General features: G+C 48.3%; 2 protein-coding genes across 3 annotated transcripts; one reads left to right on the top strand and one right to left on the bottom strand.

The window, feature by feature from the left end:
• Window positions 1-739: 739 nt before the first annotated feature.
• On the bottom strand, window positions 740-3,608 carry barx1 (BARX homeobox 1). Its single transcript, XM_030375379.1, has 4 exons — window positions 3,017-3,608; window positions 1,864-2,152; window positions 1,669-1,753; window positions 740-1,385 (listed from the first exon to the last, which is right to left on the bottom strand). The coding sequence occupies exons 1-4, from the start codon at window positions 3,216-3,218 to the stop codon at window positions 1,218-1,220; spliced, it is 744 nt and encodes a 247-aa protein (XP_030231239.1). The 5' UTR covers window positions 3,219-3,608; the 3' UTR covers window positions 740-1,217.
• A 1,709-nt stretch (window positions 3,609-5,317) lies between these two features.
• Window positions 5,318-20,875, top strand: ptpdc1a (protein tyrosine phosphatase domain containing 1a). Of its 2 annotated transcripts, XM_030375378.1 has the most exons (10): window positions 5,318-5,555; window positions 8,038-8,133; window positions 11,399-11,570; window positions 12,604-12,684; window positions 13,140-13,258; window positions 15,280-15,417; window positions 15,773-16,983; window positions 18,292-18,480; window positions 18,846-18,956; window positions 19,525-20,875. In XM_030375378.1, exons 2-10 carry the CDS (start codon window positions 8,046-8,048, stop codon window positions 19,636-19,638), a joined length of 2,223 nt encoding a protein of 740 aa, XP_030231238.1. In that variant the 5' UTR covers window positions 5,318-5,555; window positions 8,038-8,045; the 3' UTR covers window positions 19,639-20,875. The 2 variants fall into 2 exon arrangements, with proteins under 2 accessions (XP_030231238.1, XP_030231237.1); XM_030375377.1 differs by lacking the exons at window positions 5,318-5,555; window positions 8,038-8,133 and adding an exon at window positions 10,081-10,473.
• Window positions 20,876-20,911: the final 36 nt, after the last annotated feature.

Below are 20,911 nucleotides of genomic sequence, written 5' to 3' on the forward strand. Positions count from 1 at the left end.
CATTATTGTGTACTGTCCGCTACTGGCTTTACCTGTTTTTAATGTGAGCCAAATATAAACTCAACTTCCTTTCGTGTTGTGAGGGAGGCCTATAATATAACATTTATGATTAACTATTGAATCATTCAAAATATACATTCAATTAGGGAAAATTATTATATAGAAAACGGTGTTTAGATTTAACCTTGTACATAGGCAAAAATAATTAACATTGTAAAGGAGGTTTAAGGTCCTTTATTTAAATTTGATCTGAGACCAACTCACAACTCTAAAACAATTTCCTTTAATGTTCCGAAAACCGTCGGTGTAAATCTGTAAATTATTTAATGACCTTGAACTGCCTAGGATTGCAAACAATTCTCAAACGTCAGCGCACTGGCCTTTTTTATCCTTCATCCATCAGGACATAAACACTGTGTTCCGTAGAGATTTCAGATTTGCTTCTTGTTTACAGCTTCCAGACCTCGGATCATTAATTCATAAATTACTTTAATAGATGATCTACTAAATCCAGCCCTCCGCCTCCTAGAAACGTCATGCTGCAAACCATAATACAAGTTATGCTCTGTTGTGTTTGCAATAAATCGATTTAATTTTAGTATTGCAGTTCTCAGTTGTAGCCTACTAACAAATAACTAACCGACAGTTTTTTAACGACCACCATGATATCCCTCATGTCGATGTGTTGTAGGGCGGCTTGTGATAATGCGTAAAGTTCAAATTGGGAAAAAGAGCATAGTTTAGGAAAATATATTTAATAATTAAAACATACAAGTTACACAAACAGGAATGCAAAACGGATAAGTAGGAGTGGATCGGATCCTTTATCGCAATGTTCATCGCAAATGCAACAAGTGCGTGTTCCCTTCCTCCGCATGAGAGCGCGTCCTACTGTCATCTTCTCTGGATGGAAGTCCCACTTTACAGCAGGATACACTCTGCTTCAGCCTTTGGATGGCCATGTCCATTTGCGCCAATATAGGTTACAGAAGAAGTCCGGCATTAGGGGAATGTTCCTCGGCCCATAAGACCATCATCATCCGCAAGCACCTTTGATGAGTTCAGACAGGCGTGTAGGACATGTGTTGCCTCACGGCTTTTTAGATCGGACCAAAAGTGGTCCCATATGCAGTCCATTGTCTGGTGTGACGATCCATTCGCATTGAGTCCACATGTCTCAAAGAAGGAGAGGGTCAACAATTTAGTGCCTTCCGATATCATTCGTCCTCCGCGTCGATGTCCAGGTGGGAGCTGGAGGCTTCGGACTGACGGTCCAGCTCCCGCGATCGCTCCTGCTCCGAGAGCTGCTCGCTGGACGGGATGGAGTTCTTCTTGGGACGGCCCTTGGGCTTGGTGGGCGACTCTAGTCCCCCTCCTTGGAGAACCTGGGGAAGGAGAAGAACACAATGAAAGGGGTTTACGTCGGGATTTAGATCTCCATGCAAGGCACTATCTTAAATTAAAAGCATTACTATTGGCACATGTGCGTTTACGTAATAACGAACATTTGACCAGGCTGTGAGCAACGATATTACAGCCTAGGTTGTGTGTAGGGTGTTTGAAAATAATGTTGCCTAAATTAAATGGCCACTTTAATTAAAAATACACGTAACAGAGTAACTGTTGAAAGCCCAGTTCAACGACATCATAATAAAGAGTGAAACTCACTATTTTCTTCCATTTCATTCTTCTGTTCTGGTACCACGTCTTCACCTGTAGCTGACTGAGGCCCAGCGACTCGGCAAGGTCTATTCTGTGTTTGGGGGGAGACGTTTAGGTCGGACGGCAATAGTGCGAGGCTTTGCGTAATTACAGACTATTTATGTGTTTTATTTTGAAGTACACGCTCAACACTTGACCTACCTATCAGGCGTGGAGAGGTACTTCTGCTTCTCGAATCTCTTCTCCAACCCCATCAGCTGGAGCTCCGTGAACACCGTCCGACTGCGCCGGCCCTTCTTGGTCTTGCTGCCGTCGGAGCCGTGGTGCTCCAGCTTGCTGCGGAGGTGGAGGTCTAGCGGCAGGTGGTGCGACGCAGAGCCGAGCTGCATGCCCGGAGGCCCGGAGAGTAGCGGCGAGCCCATGGGCCCGAGCGAGCAAGAGAGCGGGGACATGGGGAACTTAAGGAGGCTCGCCTGCTCGGCCTTTAACACTGTGGAGAGAGAAAAGGAACAACGTGGACAGTCAGCTCGTGTATAGCCTTAGTCTACATTGTGTGTTCAGTGGCTATTGGTTATTTTAGGGTTTTCTAAATAAGGCTTTAGAAACAATGCGCCTTTGGGATAATTTAAGTTGCACCAGATCCGTTAGAGGCCCAAAGGAACGAGTTGTGGTCCTGTTGTTTTTTTTAATAATTACAACCAGGATGCTTTCACAATATGTTTCCTTAAACTCAGAACGTTTTAGTTAAGTTATTTTCAGCATAGTTTAGTTTATTTTTGAATGAGGATTTTCATTAATTTTTGTTCAAGAAGGGCATAACCCATCTTCAATTATTTGGAGAGGTAATTTAGGATTAATGCAAATATAAACATGTTTTTAATCCGTATCGGCGCGCTGAGTAAGATATTATATTATTAACACGGCTCTTTTTTATATATATTTCCTGATTAATATTTGATAGAAAATGTAACACCATACAAAACACTTTACATACAGGTCTGCACATTGGGTTCGTTTTCGAATGACGAATTTGAATAAAAACTGGTTAGGCTTTATAATAAGTCATTGTATCCCAAATCGAAGGAGTTTTAATCGCTATCTTTAGATATTCAAATCTGGATAAACCCACATACGTATTTTATTAGAAAACATCCCCTTTTTCTAATCTTAACTTAAAATCTAAAATCTACATCGGTTTTACGCAAAGGGTTTATTGTCTGGGTGCAACGTTTATTTATTAACAGACTATACATTTCAGAAATAAAAATGTGCTGGCCTAGTCTGTGCTCTACTTCTAACTGCGTTTCAATAAAACCTAAACTCAAATATCAGCCATAAGTTCGCAGCGTCTTACCCAGGTGGCTGTGGAACGGCCGCGCCGACAACAGCGCCTGGACGCCGAACTTGAGCAGCTCCCCGGCCGGGGTGGACACCTTGCGCTCCGGGTGGTCGGTCAGGATCTCCTCGATCATGAAACTCCTGTAGCGGTGTGACCGGTGGTCGGGGTGTGCTTCGGGCGGGTAATAATGCGCTCCCATATCCAAGGGATGCTGCATTTTATCGGATCACCCAAAATGACTCAACGCTTTCCCTTTATTCTCTTTTAACGCGATGACCACTCCTTTAACGCCAAGAAGTGTTCTCCAGACTCACATCCCTTGTGCTCTCCTTGGGAAACTTAAATCATCCCCGAGCGTAATGAAACAGAAAGAAACGCAACGCGTCCAAAAGTCCCAAACTCTGGTGCGTCCCTGGGTCCTCGTCTGTGGGGCTAAGCGCGGAGTTCACGTGGCTTTAAACGGTTTAAATTGTTGTTACCATGAGTTGAACAAAAGCGACCCAAAGCGCATTGTTTATTCCCAGTATGTTGTGCAGAGAGAGCTCTTAACCTTGGTCTGCCGTGGAGCGAGTCACCTGACACTGACTTTAGGAGTTGAGGCGCTTATGAGTGCGGACCTTAAGCCCCGCCCGCCTCAGGGATCGACTCTCGGCTCCTCGTCCTCTCGCCTCCCCGACCCACAGTAGGTGCAAAGCCCTTAACTTCTTCTGCATTGCATGTCTTGTTGGAGATATCGTTTGGTTGGGTCTTAAAGTCACACCCTCAGTGATTCTGCAGGGAGCAATAGGCCTACGCGGTGCCTATGTAGTAGATACACATTGTGACCCAATGTTGGAGATTTGTTTCTGATTGAAATCTCGGTCTGTTTATACGTTTGGATTGGCCTGCACATATTTTATTAATATTTTTGATTTCGAGTTTGATTTTTTTTAAATTTTCTCATTCCAGAATAGATGTTCATAACTTGTTGTTCTGCTTATAGTCCCTCTTGGACCAACCATATATCAAGACTGGAACATCGGAGTTAACTCTTTGATCTCCTGAAGACCACTTTCTAAAAAGACAGATCTGTAGCGTGGGGGTCTTGTTGTTTTAGGCCCCTTGATGTAAAAGCTAAACTGATTCAAATCTAATTCGAGTACGACAAAAAAAATTAAAGTAAGATCGAAGAATTCGAAATAATATTGAATTCGTGTCTTGTATCCATAAAGTCAAATAAGCCTACTAATTACCTGTATTTGTTATTTGAATGGGCTGAAACCAACCGAGAAAGGACTTGATAATGTCGTTGACTCCCAGCACAAAGGTGCTCTGATCCCTGATATCTTCACACTCCAGCTCAGGAACTGTTTTTTCTTACTTATCATTTTTCAGGATAACTTGTTATTTGGTATGGATGACATGTTCTCATCAATGTTACATTGATTGCTTTTAAGAGCAACCGGCTCGTAAAGAGACAAAATCAAATATAAAACTAACAGATAATTGGGTAGGCCTACTCGTTTTTTTACGACATCTCATCTAAGATACTACCTTTGATTTTGCTTATTTCGGTTGGGCTATTAATTGTTATACTGAGTGAGTTTCCATTTCTTAGTTATTGTGGGCAATTCTGTTGTGATGTTAACACTGCAGTTCATAATGTAAACTTTTTAATCCTAGATTCATAATTCAAATTAAGAGTGGTAATACGACACACTGACAAAATACAGAGGAGGCCTGCTAACCATTTAATCTTCATAAGTTCACAAATACGCATGAACCATGAATGCTTCCTTCTGCAACTTCAATTGCCATTGATCATTTGGGCTTTGAAATAAGATAAATTAAGTTGGATCTACAAACATTTATATTTTCTATTTGTTTAGGTTTCTCCACCAAAATAGGTCTGGGTTAAGACTTAATTCCCCAAATGGACTACATGGAAATCAATTAGGCCTATACTCTGTTGAAACAGAATTGTTCATAAACGCAAGTTACTAATAATAAAGATGCAGCCTAATTAAACTGGGAGCTCCAGTTTACTGGATACTAAAAATCAAAGGAGAACCCATGATTTGACCATAAGGTATGCATAATTCAAATCTTGAAACAGCCTACTAAAACACCCAAAGAACTGAATCACAATTATGATCAATTCATTAATAAACAAAAATGCCCTTAAATCCTCCCATTTCAGCTGCTGGAAACCATCAGATGTGTTTTTCTTCAGGTTTCAAACAGAGTGTGTAAGTGGGTGATGACCACCGGTGTTGCCAGATTGGGCCAGATTTCCCGCACAACCTGGCAACACTGGTGATGACCACAGGGCGGCCACTGGGATGGGGTCACGTGACCGCAGCATCACAACACAACATGTCAGGCTGCTAATGTAGCTCGTTAGCTAGCTAGGCTAGCTGGCCGAACGATGCGGATTACGACGAGTACAGCTCTCTATTGTGCCATATGTTTGTTTAATTGTGCAAAAATGTGTAACGCCAACATATCGGATGAGTATTTGATATCTTTGTTGAAAACCCGAAGGATAGAAGCTGATTTGCAGTAGACGGATAAGGTAGGTTAGGCCGACCATCGTCTGTTTACCTAGCGCTAGCGTGCTAACCCGTTAGCATGCAGCATCAGCACCACTCAGACTAGTTTGGGTGTGTTTCCAGTCGCTTCTCTTTTCTGAGTGGACCTGCATGCGTGCTTGGAGATAAAATTAGAAATGAGAGCCTCTTATGATAAAGCTAATGCTGGACATTAGTAAGAGTGCAGCAAGTGTTGGTCTGTCAGGATAAATCAGGGACATTGTAAAAAACAGTGCCTGTGCATGGTGTCTGATGGTCCAATTCTAACTTAAACCTGAAGTACAAAGTAAGGCATACGCCTGGTGTTTCTCATCCTAAATACTAAATATACTGCATTTCAGTGACCATTGTGATTTAATCACAGAACCACGCGTATGTCGAAAGATAACCCAAAACTTAACGTTACATGTATTTGATTCATGTCTGCCAACGCACACGGCAAATTAATGAATGCGTGGTGATGAAGTCGAATGTACTACCGATGTACGGTAGTTTGATTGTGTGTATTTCTCTATAGGATAAGGAGATATAGTCTCATCCAGCCCTCGGCTCCTCCAGCAGAGGGCGCCCTCCCACAGAGTACCGACGCCCCGTGTCTACTCATCACTTTATCATTATGCATCATGTTTAGGTTGTTTTAGAGTTTTGCAGTCAACATATTGATCTGCGTATGGGGGTATTGGAAGATCTTTCATCCTTGAAAGAACAAATACATTTCTATTGTCATCTGGCTGTCCAAGGATCCCCCAAAAAGGGAGGAAGGAAGTTTTAGTCAAAATGTACACTCGAGAAAGCACATCTAAACAAAGCATGTTCTAAATGTAACTCTGGAGCTACATAAACCACAACGGTCAGTTCCTGAGATCGGGGATCAGCAAAGAGGAATGCTCCTGTCCTGTGACAGCGAGCTTGGTGGAAACGTCTGTCCCTTCCCACACTGCTCCTGCTGTCTGCCGGGCTTGCAACAGCCGCCACCAGCATTCATAGCACCTCTCCCCCCCAGTGCCACTAGATCGTCACAAACCCAAAGTACGAACCCAACGTAAGATCCCTGGGGAGAACTGTGAAGCCAGTGTTGGATGTGTGTGTATGAGCTTTTTTTAATCGATGGATGAGCTTGAAGATTCTTGATTATTGCCCTCAGTGTTTACACATTAGAACAGCCTGCTGATATTACATTTACATTTTACATTTAGGGCACATAGCAGACTTAAAGATTTACAGATTAAACACACGTTCATGGCAGAGTCCACCATGCAAGGTGACAGCAGTTAGGGTGAGGTGGCAGGTACACCTGACTCAGCTATGAGGAGCAAGAATCAAACTAGCAACTTTCCAGTTGCAATCAAATCAAACCGCTCAACCTATGCTAAACCAACCGCCTGATAGCTAAAGCATGTCGGCTGTTTCGTAGGCTGAAAGGTTATTGGCTTTAATCCCCCATGTCCTCAGCCGAAACAGTAGCCTAGTCTAGAGTGTGAATACCTCACCTCTACCTTCTCCTTACTGACATGCGTCTGAACTCTCTTTGGATGAGAAGCACCTGCTAGGACGCATTCATCCAAATCCAAGGAGTAAACCGTAGTAATAGCAGTTGGTTAATAATGTAAAGCATCCATGTGTAATTATGGTACGTACTTATAAACCAAATCACCAGTCCATTGTGAACCCGTAGCCACTGGTGTGTGAAGTGATCATTTATTAGCCCCGGTAACACAGACGGTCTGGGAGCGTTGTGTTACGACACACCAATAAGTCCTGTGTAAAATCACATGCTCAAATCAAGGAGGCATGCCTCTTCTGTCCGCCTGTCAGGCCGCTGTGGCTACAGTGTCAGCCTACCATCAATTATTAACCCCGGTGGCGTCGTGCCATCGCCACCCAGCTAGGCTTGAAAACTCCCCACCCCCGCCATGAGGAGGATCGCGTTGCAAACGCACAGATTAGCGACGCACCGACGGCCTACGACACGCAACACATTCCATCTTCGTTAGCGGCCCCTCTCATCGGAAGAGTTTTAATTGGCTGCCGTGTTGGCGAGCCCTGAGTCCCCGCTCGCGGCTCTCTCGTCCTACTTTCTGCTGTTCTCCTCCCCGGGCCACGCCCCACTCCCATGATCCCAGAGGTGCGACGGTCGGCCTGACACATGATCTTGTGACACGCCAGCTCAGGTTGCATCCCCCCCTCCACCACACCAGCCGCACCACCCGCTGACCCTCCTCACCCCCCCTCCCTCTGCTCCACACTGCTGACTCCACCGTTGTCGTGCTACAGAGCTGGTTCATGCGTTGAGTGGCTGCCTCTGCCTCATCAGCGGAAACCTTTTACCTGTGTGCCTTTCTGTGGTGTGTTCCTACGCCCCCGGCTCCTCCTCCTCCTCCTCCTCCTCCTCCTCCTCCTCCTCCTCCTCCTCCTCCACCACACCTCCACCCCCCTCCCTGACTCATGTTTATCCCCACCTCGCAGTCCCTGCCATGGCAGCTGCTGTCGGAGTGCTGAGCGACCTGCCCTACTCGCCCAGTGGAGTCTGCTGCGGAGACATGGACCCAGACATGGACACAGGTGAGGGGCGAACGGCCGGTCGCTGGGGGGAGCCTTGTGGAGGAAGTTACTCGCTCAGTGGATGGTGTCTGATGGTTTCCACTGATTGTGTGTGTGTGTGTGTGTGTGTGTGTGTGTGTGTGTGTGTGTGTGTGTGTGTGGCTGGAGTTGTTCATGGTTCATAAAACAACAGTAGGGAACCTATGAGATGGGGTTAATGCTATGTTGCGTGAGTGGAATGGAGTTTTATTGTTTTGTGTGATGATTGGGACTTTAATGCAGACATGCTATATTGGCCTGTGTTGAGATGCTTGTATTTTTCTGGACTAAAAAGACTTTGCACCAACAGATGTTGATGTTATCAACCTTTGAAATTAAAATTGTATAACTTTTTTTGCTTAATGCATTATTTATTAAGGGGACTTACAGGGCGTCATTGAGCATCCATTTGCTAAACTGGGAGGAAAATGGATTATTATAAATTTGGTTTAAATGTGAAACGATGTTGTGGGAGTGGATATTGGTCCGTCTTGCCACATTCAGCGAAGGATAGTTCTTTAAATTTAATTTTTCCATGTAATTTCAAATCTGAGATTTCCACTTTAAAAAGCAACTGCCAAAATAATATTTGAATAAGCGTGATATATTACATACAATCTGAGCAGCAATATTGTCAATCAAAAAAAAAAATCTTTTTATTTTCTGGAAATGTTATATAATATCTGCATAAGGTACACAACCAGAAAGCAAGGTGCTAAGGAATGATATCATGATTCATGGTGTTAAATCTTCACCTTGTCTTCTGTTAAGTTGTACCGTCACTTTTGTTAAAACAGGGCCGGGTGAGATCAGGCACTTAAAGCATTAATTAACGAGCTCGCGGGACGGGTCAGCCTCTTCGCTCACTCCTTATGCTGAGATCATCCCTTCTGAAGGGCCGTGGGGGTTTGTGGTGGAGCACGGGGATACATTGGCTGCATCCATCAGTCCATATTTCATCACTGATGTCTCCCTCAATGTCTTTGTGTGTTCATCTGTCAACACGGTGGACGTTTATCAGGAGTGGCTGCTTCGTGACAGTTTTATCAAAAGCACACACGGAATGAAACCGCCAATACGTTGGCCCCGTTGGAGTAATCTCATTGCGGGCTTTTGTAATGAAATATCCAGAGAAAGCGTTTCCAATTGGGAATCCTTGAGCGATATTTGTTTGGCTGTCACATGAGAGCGCTCTCCGGGTTATATAAACCACTCAGACGTTGTTGATGTAATGGAAAAGCAGCGAGAGCAAACTCTGATTGAATAGTCTTGTCTGTGTGCAGGTTGTGTAGTGGGCACTCTCACCACCCCCTCATCTGGCCTTTAGATCAAACAAGGGCTGTTTTTATCATTTTCCCAGAACAACCCCCAACAATCAATGATGTAGGTGTGTTTGTGAGTGTGTGTGCACGTGCACGCGCACAAGGTGTCCGTTGTGTTTTACAACGTGCACGTCCTCCCCCGACAACCCCACCCCCCCCCCCCCCCCCACCCCCACCCCCGTCCGCCTCCCCGGTGATGGCTTCATAGGTGGTTGTCATGACAACGCCTCAAATGTCGCGGGCGGTAAGCGGCGGATCCTATTGGCCACCCCCCCCCCTCCTCTAACCGCTGGCATCCGGCTGTGAGTCACGGCCGGGCACTACCCCCCCGATCGGTCCGACCCGCCCGTCCGCTCGTTCTCGTCTGCAGCACACGGCGCCGCTGCCGCTCGCTCTGTCTCTCACTCTCTCACACACAGCGGTCACACACAGACAGGCACTCTAGGACTCGTCCTCTCTCACACTCGTTCTCTCTCTCACACACACACACACCGGTACTCCAAGACTCGCTCGCACACTCTCTCACTGTCGCTCGCACACTCTCTCACTCTCGCTCGCACACTCTCTCTCACTCTCGCTCACGCACTCTCTCACTCTCGCTCGCGCACACTCTCACTCTCACTCGCACACTCTCTCACTCTCGCTCGCCCTCGTCCCATCGCTCTCGCTCTTCCCCGGGGGGGGGGACGACCTTGCGGGATGCACCGCAGCGTGCGCCGCTCGCTGGCCGGGGGGGAGGGCGCGGCGGCGGCGGACGGCGTGCGTCGACGCCCGGACCGCCGACACTCGGCCTCGGAGGTCCTGCTGAAGGTGCTGCTCCGCCGGGGCGGGAGCCGGGCCCCGCGGCGGCGGCGGTGCAGCGGCAGCTCCGGCCTCCAGCTGCTCCCCTGCTCCACCCAGAGGGTGATGGTGGCCGTCAGTCTGGAGCAGCTCCAGCCCCCCCCCGCGCGGCCGGCAGCTCCATCAGCCGGGCCGACCGAGCGCCCCCCCGCCAGGAGATGTAATGACCCCCGTGCCGCTGCTCTCGCCGCCGCGAGCAGTGAGACACTCTGCGTCGCTCCTCGTCGCTGCGTTTGCTTCAGGCTTGCACGTTGCGCTGTGAAGCGGCTTGATGTCTGGTATTGTCTTTCTAAGGATTGTCCTTTCTTTACGTCGCGAGGGCAAGGTGGCCGTCGCTACGCAATCCGAGCGGCCGTTGTGTTTAAACTAAAGGCTGCTGTGGTGTAAATCCATTTACGCGCCCTGCCTTTGCATATCGATGTATTTCCCACACAAAAAGTGTTTGCTGTTTGCTGACACGTTTTTAGTGTTGGTGGTTCCATTGCTTCTTTAGTTTTGATGGTGTGCTTTGATTGTTGTTGTGAGACTTGTTGTGAGTATCTATCGATGAAAGCGTCTTCTAGTGTTGCATGACAACATATTATCAGAGCTGTCAAGCGATTAAAATATTTAATCGCGATTAATCGCATTAATGTCATATTCAACTCACGATTAATCGCAATTCTTTTTTTCTATGCTAAATATCCCTTGATTTCTTTGTCCCATTAATTGTTCTCATTTTAATGCTCTTATCAACATGTAGAAGTGCATCGGCCTGCCTTGTGCAAATGTTTTTTTATTGATAACCTACTGATCAAAACAGGACGATGCAAAAAAAAAGCCTATAGTGCAATTAAACGATGAACATACAAAGATACTGCCTTGAACATATCAGTCAAGCTACTGCTTGCTTTTTATTTATTTTTTTAAGAAAAGAATTGTGATAAAAGGATCGTGATAAAAAAATGAACGCCGTTAAAATTGGTTTGCGTTAACGCCGTTAATAACGCGTTTAACTGACGGCACTAATTATCATATACAATTATCATAGCATTGCTGTGCGCCCGATGTAGAAACCCTTGTCTTATCACCGTCTCATGTTGCAGCCAACACGAGGGTCCCCACGGCCAAGTACACTAAGATGGGGGAGACCCTGCGCCACGTCATCCCGGGCCACATGCAGTGCTCCATGGCGTGTGGGGGCAAGGCCTGCAAGTACGAGAACCCCTCGCGCTGGAGCGACGAGGAGCAGGCCGTCAAGGGCCTCTACTCATCCTGGTGGGTCTCTTGGCACACGAGCGGTTACTACTGTGTGGAGTGGATCGTCTCTGTCACGGCAGAGTCCGTCGTGTCAGAGTCCGTCAGGGCTTCTGTTGTTGTTGTTATGGAGTCGTTCTGCTCTCTCGCTCTTTGTTTTGGATTTGGTCGATTTGCAGCTTTGATCGCATTTAGTTTTGTGGCGTTTTAATTTGGGGACGTGTTATTGAGCGTATTTAGGCTTTAGTTATTCAGAGCAACTTGGAGAGCTTAATTAGTTATGAGTTGGTGTTGGAAGCGAGGGGGCACGGCTTTATTCCACTCTCTGCTTGTTGAATCCAAGTGTCTTGTGTCTCACCTCGCTGATCTCTTGTACTTCTCGCTTTCGCTCTCTCTCTCCGTCTCGTATATCTCTCTAGCTCCAGTCTCTCATCCATCCCTGTTTTGTGTCTTGCATGACATCATGAGAGAAGTCATAAATAATGTCCCAATTATGTATTCATTTGCAATTCTACTCTTTAAATGGCAAACGCCCTACTGTGTCTTCCTACAAATACAGCAGTGATGTTTCTCTCTCCTCTCTCCCTCTCTTATCTCTCCCTCTATTATCGCTTCATATCAGTTCTCTCGGTTCAGTGTCTGTATGCACATAGGCAGCCACGGTTCACGTAGGAACAAATCATTAACCTGATCGATATCCCTACCCTTTCACATTGATTATTCCTCTGTTGTCAGAAGGGATGGTTTCCATAGTTCCCCCTTACTCTTTCACAGGTAACAGATATTTAATTGTGCGTTTCCTTTGCCTACCTCATAGTTACAACTGAGGTTGTAATTATTGATTGATTGATTGACTTTATAAAAAAAAAAGGGGGGGGAACTTCAATAACGAGCACACTCCGGTAATTCAATATGAGGTTAAACAAGTTTTGTGGCGTCAGTCAAGTCTGATCATGCATACGCCTTCTCTTCATACGGTTAATAGTTGGTGCTGCACACCGTATGATGGTTAGCTGGGATTAACGCGATCAACCTGCACTACCTTCTCTTACAGGATCACAGACAACTTGCTCGCTATGGCAAGGCCTTCAACTGAAATCATCGAAAAATATAACGTAATCGAGCAATTCCAAAGGTACGGTATAGCTTCTTCTACTGCACTCTTCAATAGCCTCCCATCAAATTGATTGATTACATTGATTATATGAACCACATAAAATATGTGTATGTCTATATGATCAATCACCAGTGTATAATAAATAAATAATAATAATAAATGCTTTATTTTTGAATTGGGACAGTGCACATTAATGAACATTGATGTTTAAACATCTTTGTAAACATGCCGGATTATAGCAGAGCTGCTAACTTGCCTCCGTAGTCCCTAATATGTATATGCTGTGTTGTAAGCGCTACATGCTAGCATGCAAACGGTACATGCTAACAGCTAACAGCAGCACCCTTAACATCTAACAACAGCCCTCTTAACTCCAAATGCACTTCAGTGCTACATCCTCACATGCTAGCTTTACGTGCTAGCAGTTAGCTCGTGATCGCTACAGGCTGACGCGGCGTTGTCTTGGTGACCAGGTGCGGCCTGAAGACGGTGATCAACCTGCAGCGCCCCGGGGAGCACGCCAGCTGTGGCAACAGCCTGGCGCCCCAGAGCGGCTTCACCTACCGCCCGGAGGCCTTCATGGAGGCTGGCAGTAAGTCCCCCTTCCTCCCCATTCCTCCTGTGGTCCGTAGCAGCTGGGCTCTGGGTACAAGGGAATTTAAAGGTTGGGTATGGGTTTTGCGAAACGCCAGCAGATTTTGAAAATACACAACTCGAACGGTCCTACCCCCTCTCCCTCAACACTGACTGACTCCCCCCATTCCAAGTACATGGACGCGCAATCATGCACGAGCGCGAACACAGATGCGCGAGAGCGAGCGATTAGCTAGTTAGCTACCGCAGGATAACAACAAACAGAACAGCTCTGGGTCACGAGCTTTGAGTACGTGCACGAAGGGGTCACGCGTGGGGAGCGGGAGCGGGGGAGGGGGAGTGCAGTACAACAGTTTGATTGACGTACTTACTGTCCAATGCCACTCGGTGGGTCTGGAAATCATTTGCTGGAGTTTTTCGAGCCCTGCCCGTTCCACAGATGATTGACTTGTTTAATTTTCATGTCAGTTCTTCTAACTCAGTGGCTGTAAGTGGGTTATGATAAGGATTTCAAGATTTTTTGCAAAAATTGCCAAAAAAGAGAATTCCATACCCAACCTTTAAATAGCGTGATCTGAAGATCGATGAAACAGGTTTTCAAGCCCGCCATCTTGGTATTTCTTGACCAGAAATGATAGAATAACAAAGCCGAAGTGGTGATGTTGTTGACATGGGGAAGAACCACGATGATGGTGGCTGGGAATGTAGGTGACATCATGTGAATGATGCAATGTGGTTTTGGTATACACACTGGGGCCGGGAGGTCTATGGGTCGGCCAGGACGGGGTGTTTGTGGTTGTGGTTCGGTCGAGCTCAACTTGTAGAGAAGGGTATTAACGCTACGAGAGTTAAGGGTTCGATTCCCGCTGGGGAAAGCCCGGCTAAGAACAGAGCCACTTGCGGTATTGTAAGATGCTTTGGATTAAAACAGCTTCAAAATGTAACATGATACGTTAAGTAATCTATAGGTATAGTGAATCCTCTCTCTGTGTTTTTGGGCTACGGGACTGTGATTGAGGTATAAATATTAGCTGTCTGGGGTCTGTTTGCTTATTGTGCCAACAAAGTCTCTCGCCTTGCGTAATCATCATAAATGAGGTCATTTTCCCGGAGAGAATTATTCCTCGGTAAGATTTCTACTCTTTAAAGCAGATCCTTGCACAAGAGGCGGCTCATGATGACAGGCGCTCTGTCGTCGAGCGCCCTCCTTTTACCTCTCCAGGCACATTTAGCTTTTCCTTCCCCTCGCTACCGTTGAATGTCAAGGGATTAAAGCCATGATTCAGACATGCTGCTAATGAGCTCCCCTGAGACTTCCACTCGGAGGGCTGGATGAGTAGGCGGCTCAGCGAGGAGTGTTTACCTACTGCTTGACATTCAACAACAAGCCTCCGGCGAAAGAGGCGGCCACGTCGGGTATCCTGCCCACCCTCCCCTCAGCTCCTCCGCCCCCCTGGGACCTTGGGGACTGTTTCTAGGAACTGAGTTTGTCTATTTGTCGATCTAGCTTTGGTGCATGTTGGCTCGAGTGGGATTGTTGGTGTTAATTGTTTATGCTGCTTGCCTGCTCCCCTTGTGCTGTCGTCTGCTTGGTGCACCTGACGTCCTTTCGATAGCGAGCGCTGAGTGTACGTTTTAAAATGCCCTTTGCCTTTCTGCCAGTGACACAGACAGTCCCCAGAGCTATAGATTTAGGTCTGTTTTGGCAGGTTCCGCTGACATCACGCCACAGATTTTATTTGACCCGATTTGTCCTCGTCACTTTCCCCGCTGTCACGTAAACTGTGCTCTTTAACATTCGGCGAAGAGATCTTCTAGCTCTCCCAGTTGGCAGAGAGTCACCTCACTTGGCACGCGTCCTAAACCATTGTTTAGGACGCAGGGAAACGCGTCTCAAAGACGTCCAATGGCTTTGGTCTGCGTCAAAGTTATGAACCGTGGATAATGCCATAATTTATGACGAGGCTGTGGTGTCTGTGATCCCTGATGTCTTACTTCTTTCCCTCCGGTTCTCCTCAGTTTACTTCTACAACTTTGGGTGGAAGGACTACGGCGTGGCGTCCCTGACCACCATCTTGGACATGGTGAAGGTCATGTCCTTCGCTATACAGGAGGGCAAAATGGCCGTCCACTGCCACGCTGGTCTGGGCAGGACAGGTGGGTGGAAGCGGCAGTGGTGGCTGTTCCAGCACACTGCGCTGTGCACAGCACACACATGTTCAAGTATGTTTAACATTTAAAGACTGTGCTAAATTAATAAATGGTCGTTTATAATCTAGAGTACACATTTGTAATTGTAGATGTTTAATTGTTAACCATAATTCATCTATAAGTCATTATTTATTTTTGGATTTTAGACCTAGGTTGGTTTTTTTAGTGTATAAAGTGATCATTTATTACAGTTTTTACTATTTTAGTATTATTACTCGTCAGCATCCATTCATTGGCTCTGCTTTACGACAGCATGAGTCACCACACCAGTTCATCCCGCAGTACCCCCCCCCCCCACCAGGTGTGCTGCTGGCCTGCTACCTGGTCTTCACGGCCCGCATGACGGCGGACCAGGCCATCCTGTTCGTCCGCGCCAAGCGGCCCAACTCCATCCAGACGCGCGGCCAGCTGCTCTGCGTGCGCGAGTTCGCCGCCTTCCTGGCGCCGCTGCGCAGCGTCTTCGCCTGCACGGCGCCCGCCGGCCACCGCGCCGTCACGCTGTCCCAGTACCTGGCCCGCCAGCGCCACCTGCTGCACGGCTACGAGGCGCGCCAGATGAAGAACGTGCCCAAGATCGTGCGTCTGGCGTGCCGGCGGCTGCTCGACCTTGCGGCGGCGGACCACCGCGCTGCGGCGGCGTTGTCGCCGCCGCCGCCGCCGCCGCCGCCGCGCCCTGACCTGGCGGCGGAGGTGGAGAAGACGGTGTCCCAGCAGGCCTTGCAGCAGCTGGGGAAGGAGATGAGGGGGAAGGGCATCCCCATGGCTCCGCCCCCGTCGCCGTGCCTCCTCCCCGGCCTCCCGCCCCCCCCGGTCCGGCCCCTGACCGGCGGCGGCGGCGCCGTCCAGGGGCCCACCTGGAACGTCCCCGCCGTCCCCCCGCTCCCGGGCAACCGGCGGCTGAGCTACAGCGACTCCGCCCTCTACCAGCCCGAGCCCCGCCCCCACCTGCAGCGCCCCCTGCTGCCCGTCGACGGGCTCATCAAGCCCTTCCTGTCGCACACCGCCCTCGCGGCGGCGTGCGACCCGCGCCCCGCCCTCCGCTGCCTCCCCCCCCACCGGGACCCGGACAGCGGCGGCAGCTTCGGCAGCGCCCCCCCGAGCTCCGCCTCCTCTCCCGCCCCCCCCCTGCCCATCCTCCCCGCTGCACAGGAAGCAGAGCACCAGTGGCGCGGGGCGTCCCCCACACCCTCACACCCGGGCGGGGGGGGGCAGAGTCCAGGGGTCTCAGAGGAGGGTGGGGGGGCGCAGGGTGGCACGACATCGCCGCCGCCGCCGCTGCACGCTTCCCTAGCAGAGAGGGCGCCGGAGGCGGCCGGCGTGGCCCCAGGAGGGGACTCGTCTGCGGGGAGAGGTGGCGGGCGAGGGGATGCCGTCCTGGAGGTTCCCGGCCAGCCCCTGGTGGTCAGGCTGCAGTCGGACATGCCCATGGACGCCAGGCGCCTCCTGGTGGCCCGGGCGCTGGCCATGGACCTGAGGGGCCGGGAGCTGACCAGGAGGGTGTCGGCGTGGCAGGTAGGGCCCAGTACAGCGCCGGGAACCTTTAGAGTACAGTAACCATCACAACCAAACACACCGTTCATGCGTCCTTTCTGAGTCAGCTTTGAACGTGCACAATGCACTGATGTTGACTTAAAGGTGACATGTTATACCACAGGGTGTGAGTGGGGTTAGCCGCTACAAGCAGGTTTGGAAATCTGCCTCTTCTGACATCACAAGTGGGCGTGTCCACTTGCAAGGACTACAATGGAAACAAGCCTTTGGGCTTTATTGTGTTTTTTAATCCTTTTGAACACTTCTGTTAATTGTTGTTCAATAAAGTTTTCGATCAATCAATCAATCAGTCCACCTAGATGTGTGACGGAGAGACGAGCGGCGTTTGCGACAGTCCACTGGGTGGGCTGGTAGAATGATCTTCCCAGCACACAACTAGGCGGACACGCCCACCTGTGATGTCACTAAAACACAGGAAGAGGCAGATTTACAAAGGCTTGTAACGACTGATCCCACTCACACCAGAGCTGTGTTCTAAATCGTTCCCTATCACAGGAACGATGGGGTGCTCGCCATTTTGTAGCGGTGTTCGAATTCTCAGTGGTTAATTTCATGCACTATATAGTGCACTTAAAATACCCAAAATTTGAGTGTACATACGAAGTACCCTACATGTTACTCCCGTATACCACAATGCAATGCGGTCGTGTTTTTCCGGAGGAGAAGAAGAAGCTGAATAACCGCGAAAACTAATACATTCAATGATGGAGTCTCCGGCTTTCGTTTATAAACGTCAACAATTTATTTGGGATTTAACATAAAAAATGTGCATTCAATATTAATTAAAAAAAACTTGGTCAAGGAAATGTTGCGTTCAACATCAATACAACCTCCAACCTTCCTCGTGAGTGCCCGGTTTGTTGACATGATGTGGGCGCATCTGTCAGCGTCACACATACCCGGCGCATTTACTGACGCAAATAACGTTTAGAAATGTTGAGCATAGTGTCCGAATACTCGTTTGTTGATTCCCTATATAGTGCAATATATCATGAACACTATATAGGGAACAGTGAATAGGGAACGATTCTGAACACAGCTCAGGCGTTATAACATGGGACCTTTACCAAACCTCAAGACTCTTGTTCCTCCTCTGGTCCTCCTCCGGTCCTCCTCTGGTCCTCCTTTGGTCCTCCTCTGGTCCTCCTCTGGTCCTCCTCCGGTCCTTCTCTGGTCCTCCTCTGGTCCTCCTCCGGTCCTCCTCGGGTCCTCCTCTGGTCCTCCTCTGGTCCTCCTCCGGTCCTCCTCTGGTCCTCCTCGGGTCCCCAGGCGGACCTAAACGGGCAGGAGGGTGCGTGGGAGCGGCTGTTTGCGGAGCAGGACCCCGTGGTGCTGTCCGGCCTGATGTGGTCCTGGCTGGAGCAGCTGAAGGAGCCCGTCATCAGCGCGGCCGACGTGGCCCTGCTGATGGGGGACGGCAGCTACAACCCCCAGAGGGCGCTGGACTCCCTGGAGAAGGTAGGCCGTGTGTGTGTCCGTGGGTGTGTGTGTGTGTGCATCTGTGCATGTTCGTCTCTTTTTTGTCTCTGTGTGTGTGTGTGTGTGTGTGTGTTTTTTGTCAAGGTTTGTGGGCCTGTGTGTGTGTCTGTGCGTATCTAAGTCTGCATGGAATGTTTGTGTACGTGTGTGTCTGCGTGTATCTGTGCCTGTGTGTCTCTGTGTGTGCGTGCGTGCGTGCGTGTATGTTAGTGTGAGCCTGTGTTTCTGGGTGCGTCTCCGTGTGTGTCTCTCTGCATGTATGTGTGTGTGTCCGTGTGTGTCGGCAATGCATGTGTGCGTCCGCGTGTGTGCGGTTGCGTCTCATGGTGTGTGTAACCCCCCAGGGCCACCGGCTCACCCTGCTGTGTATCCTGGAGTGTGCGGCCGGCCTCCTCCCCAGCCCCACGGACCTGGAGGAGGCCTTCCTCAACCGGACCATACGAGGCTTCACCAAGGTACGGCTCCACGGTCACATGACTCTATTCAATCACTCCTCAGGGCCAGGGTCTGTCGGATGGTCTGGTGGTGAGGACGCTTTGACTCAATTACAATCACAATTAGGGCATTTAGCAGACGCTTTTATCCAAAGCGACTTACATCGGTTAATACACACATTGACGCACCGACGGCGGAGTCAACCATGCAAGACGACAGCCAGCTCGTCAGGAGCAGTTAGGGTCAAGTGTCTCGCTCAGGGACACATCAACACTCGGAGGAGCTTTGAGGAGCTGGGGTTCGAACTAGCAACGTCTAAAAGACAACTGCTCTCATCCTGAGCTAAGCCGACCCCTATGACTCCCGGCCGAAAGGTTGTAGGTTCGAATCCCGATGTCTGCAGTCTACTGCGGGCTTCCTGAGGCAAAATGCCCATATCCGTACCTGCTCATCGATTACATTCATCTGCTACAACCTCTTCAAAAGTCCCTTTGGCTAAGAGCAGCAGCTAAATGACCTAATAGTAATAAACTACGATTAACTGTGACGAGCTCTCATTTTGCCCCTTCTCTCCGTGTTCTTCGTTAGATGGATGGTGAGTTGGAGAGCAACCGGGCGTTGTACAAGACTTTAAAGGCCATCCTGCGGCCTGTTCTGCACGAGATGAGGCAGAGAGCGACGGAGAGCCGACACTTCTCCTGACCGTCAGAAGAGAGACGCCATTAACACACTTTTCCATTTCTACCATTTGGGCATTATCACAAGGCAAAAATCAGCTGCTTGCTGCCGACGCTGCAGAACTCGCCCTGACCTTATTTATTGATTGTTTTTAAATATGTTTTCTTCTAACATTTGTCCGCCATTGTTTCGTGTTGCAGGGTAGACGTGGGTTTTGTTTAACTTTTATTGTTTATTTTCTACTAAACACTGCCATCTTGTGTTCGAACGTGCCACTACACTTGCTTTTATGGTGTCCTGGACAAGTGTCCTGTTCTGTTTAGTAGAAGGTGGAGGAAATGGATCACTTCTGATGTTACTACTGGTTGAAATGCACTGAAGGGACGATTTCAATTAAGGAAATGTGTATTTAAATGTGCTTTCTGCCCAAATATCAATAGGGTAATTGGGAAGGGGATGTAGCTGAATGTTGAACCACAATATCATTTTTTATTTACACTGTGCAAATGCCTCATTGTGTGTTATCGTCTTTGAGCGATTTATATTGAGAACTCGTTATCATAGGTGACAAAATGCAAGTTTGCATTGTTTAAAGATGGATTATGGATTGTACCTGCCTGGGGCCACATGCAAAACATATAATTGTAATCGTCTTGAGAGTTGAAGAATGTCGCCTTTTGTAACCTAGTCCAAGCAATTCATTGGCACCACAATAATAAAACACACACACACACACACACACACACACACACACACACACACACACACACACACACACACACACACACACACACACACTTTCTGACTGCACTGGTGCATTGCATAGGAAGTGTGTACCTGCCTCCCAATTTTGCTTTTTTGCAAAATGCCTCTGTTTGAGTGACACCTGTCATACCTTCAACTGTACTGTGCTGCTTTAGATACCATAGGCCTCCCGTGTGTTAGACGTCTGTTGAGGACACTGTAAACCACACCCTGACCTCAACCTTCCCTCTGGACACGATGAAATGTAGACTGGCGGACACCTTAACCGTAAGAAGCACCGACAAGCATATCTGCACACACACGGCAGGAATGTGCGAATTTGTATGAAATTCACTGTTTTACTGCATTCTAACGTGGTGACTAATTGCCGAAATAAAAAAGGCTAACAGTTATTTAGTGTTTTTTTTGCGACCAGTTTTGAAATGTAACCGCACCATAATCTTGCAGATTTTGTTTTAAAATTAAACAATATTACATCTTTGGAACAAAAAAAAAAGTGTTTTACAGTTTAATCGTCTCATAATAGAGGTTT

Source organism: Gadus morhua, chromosome 13 (assembly GCF_902167405.1).
Source record: "Gadus morhua chromosome 13, gadMor3.0, whole genome shotgun sequence".
NCBI lineage: Eukaryota > Metazoa > Chordata > Actinopteri > Gadiformes > Gadidae > Gadus > Gadus morhua.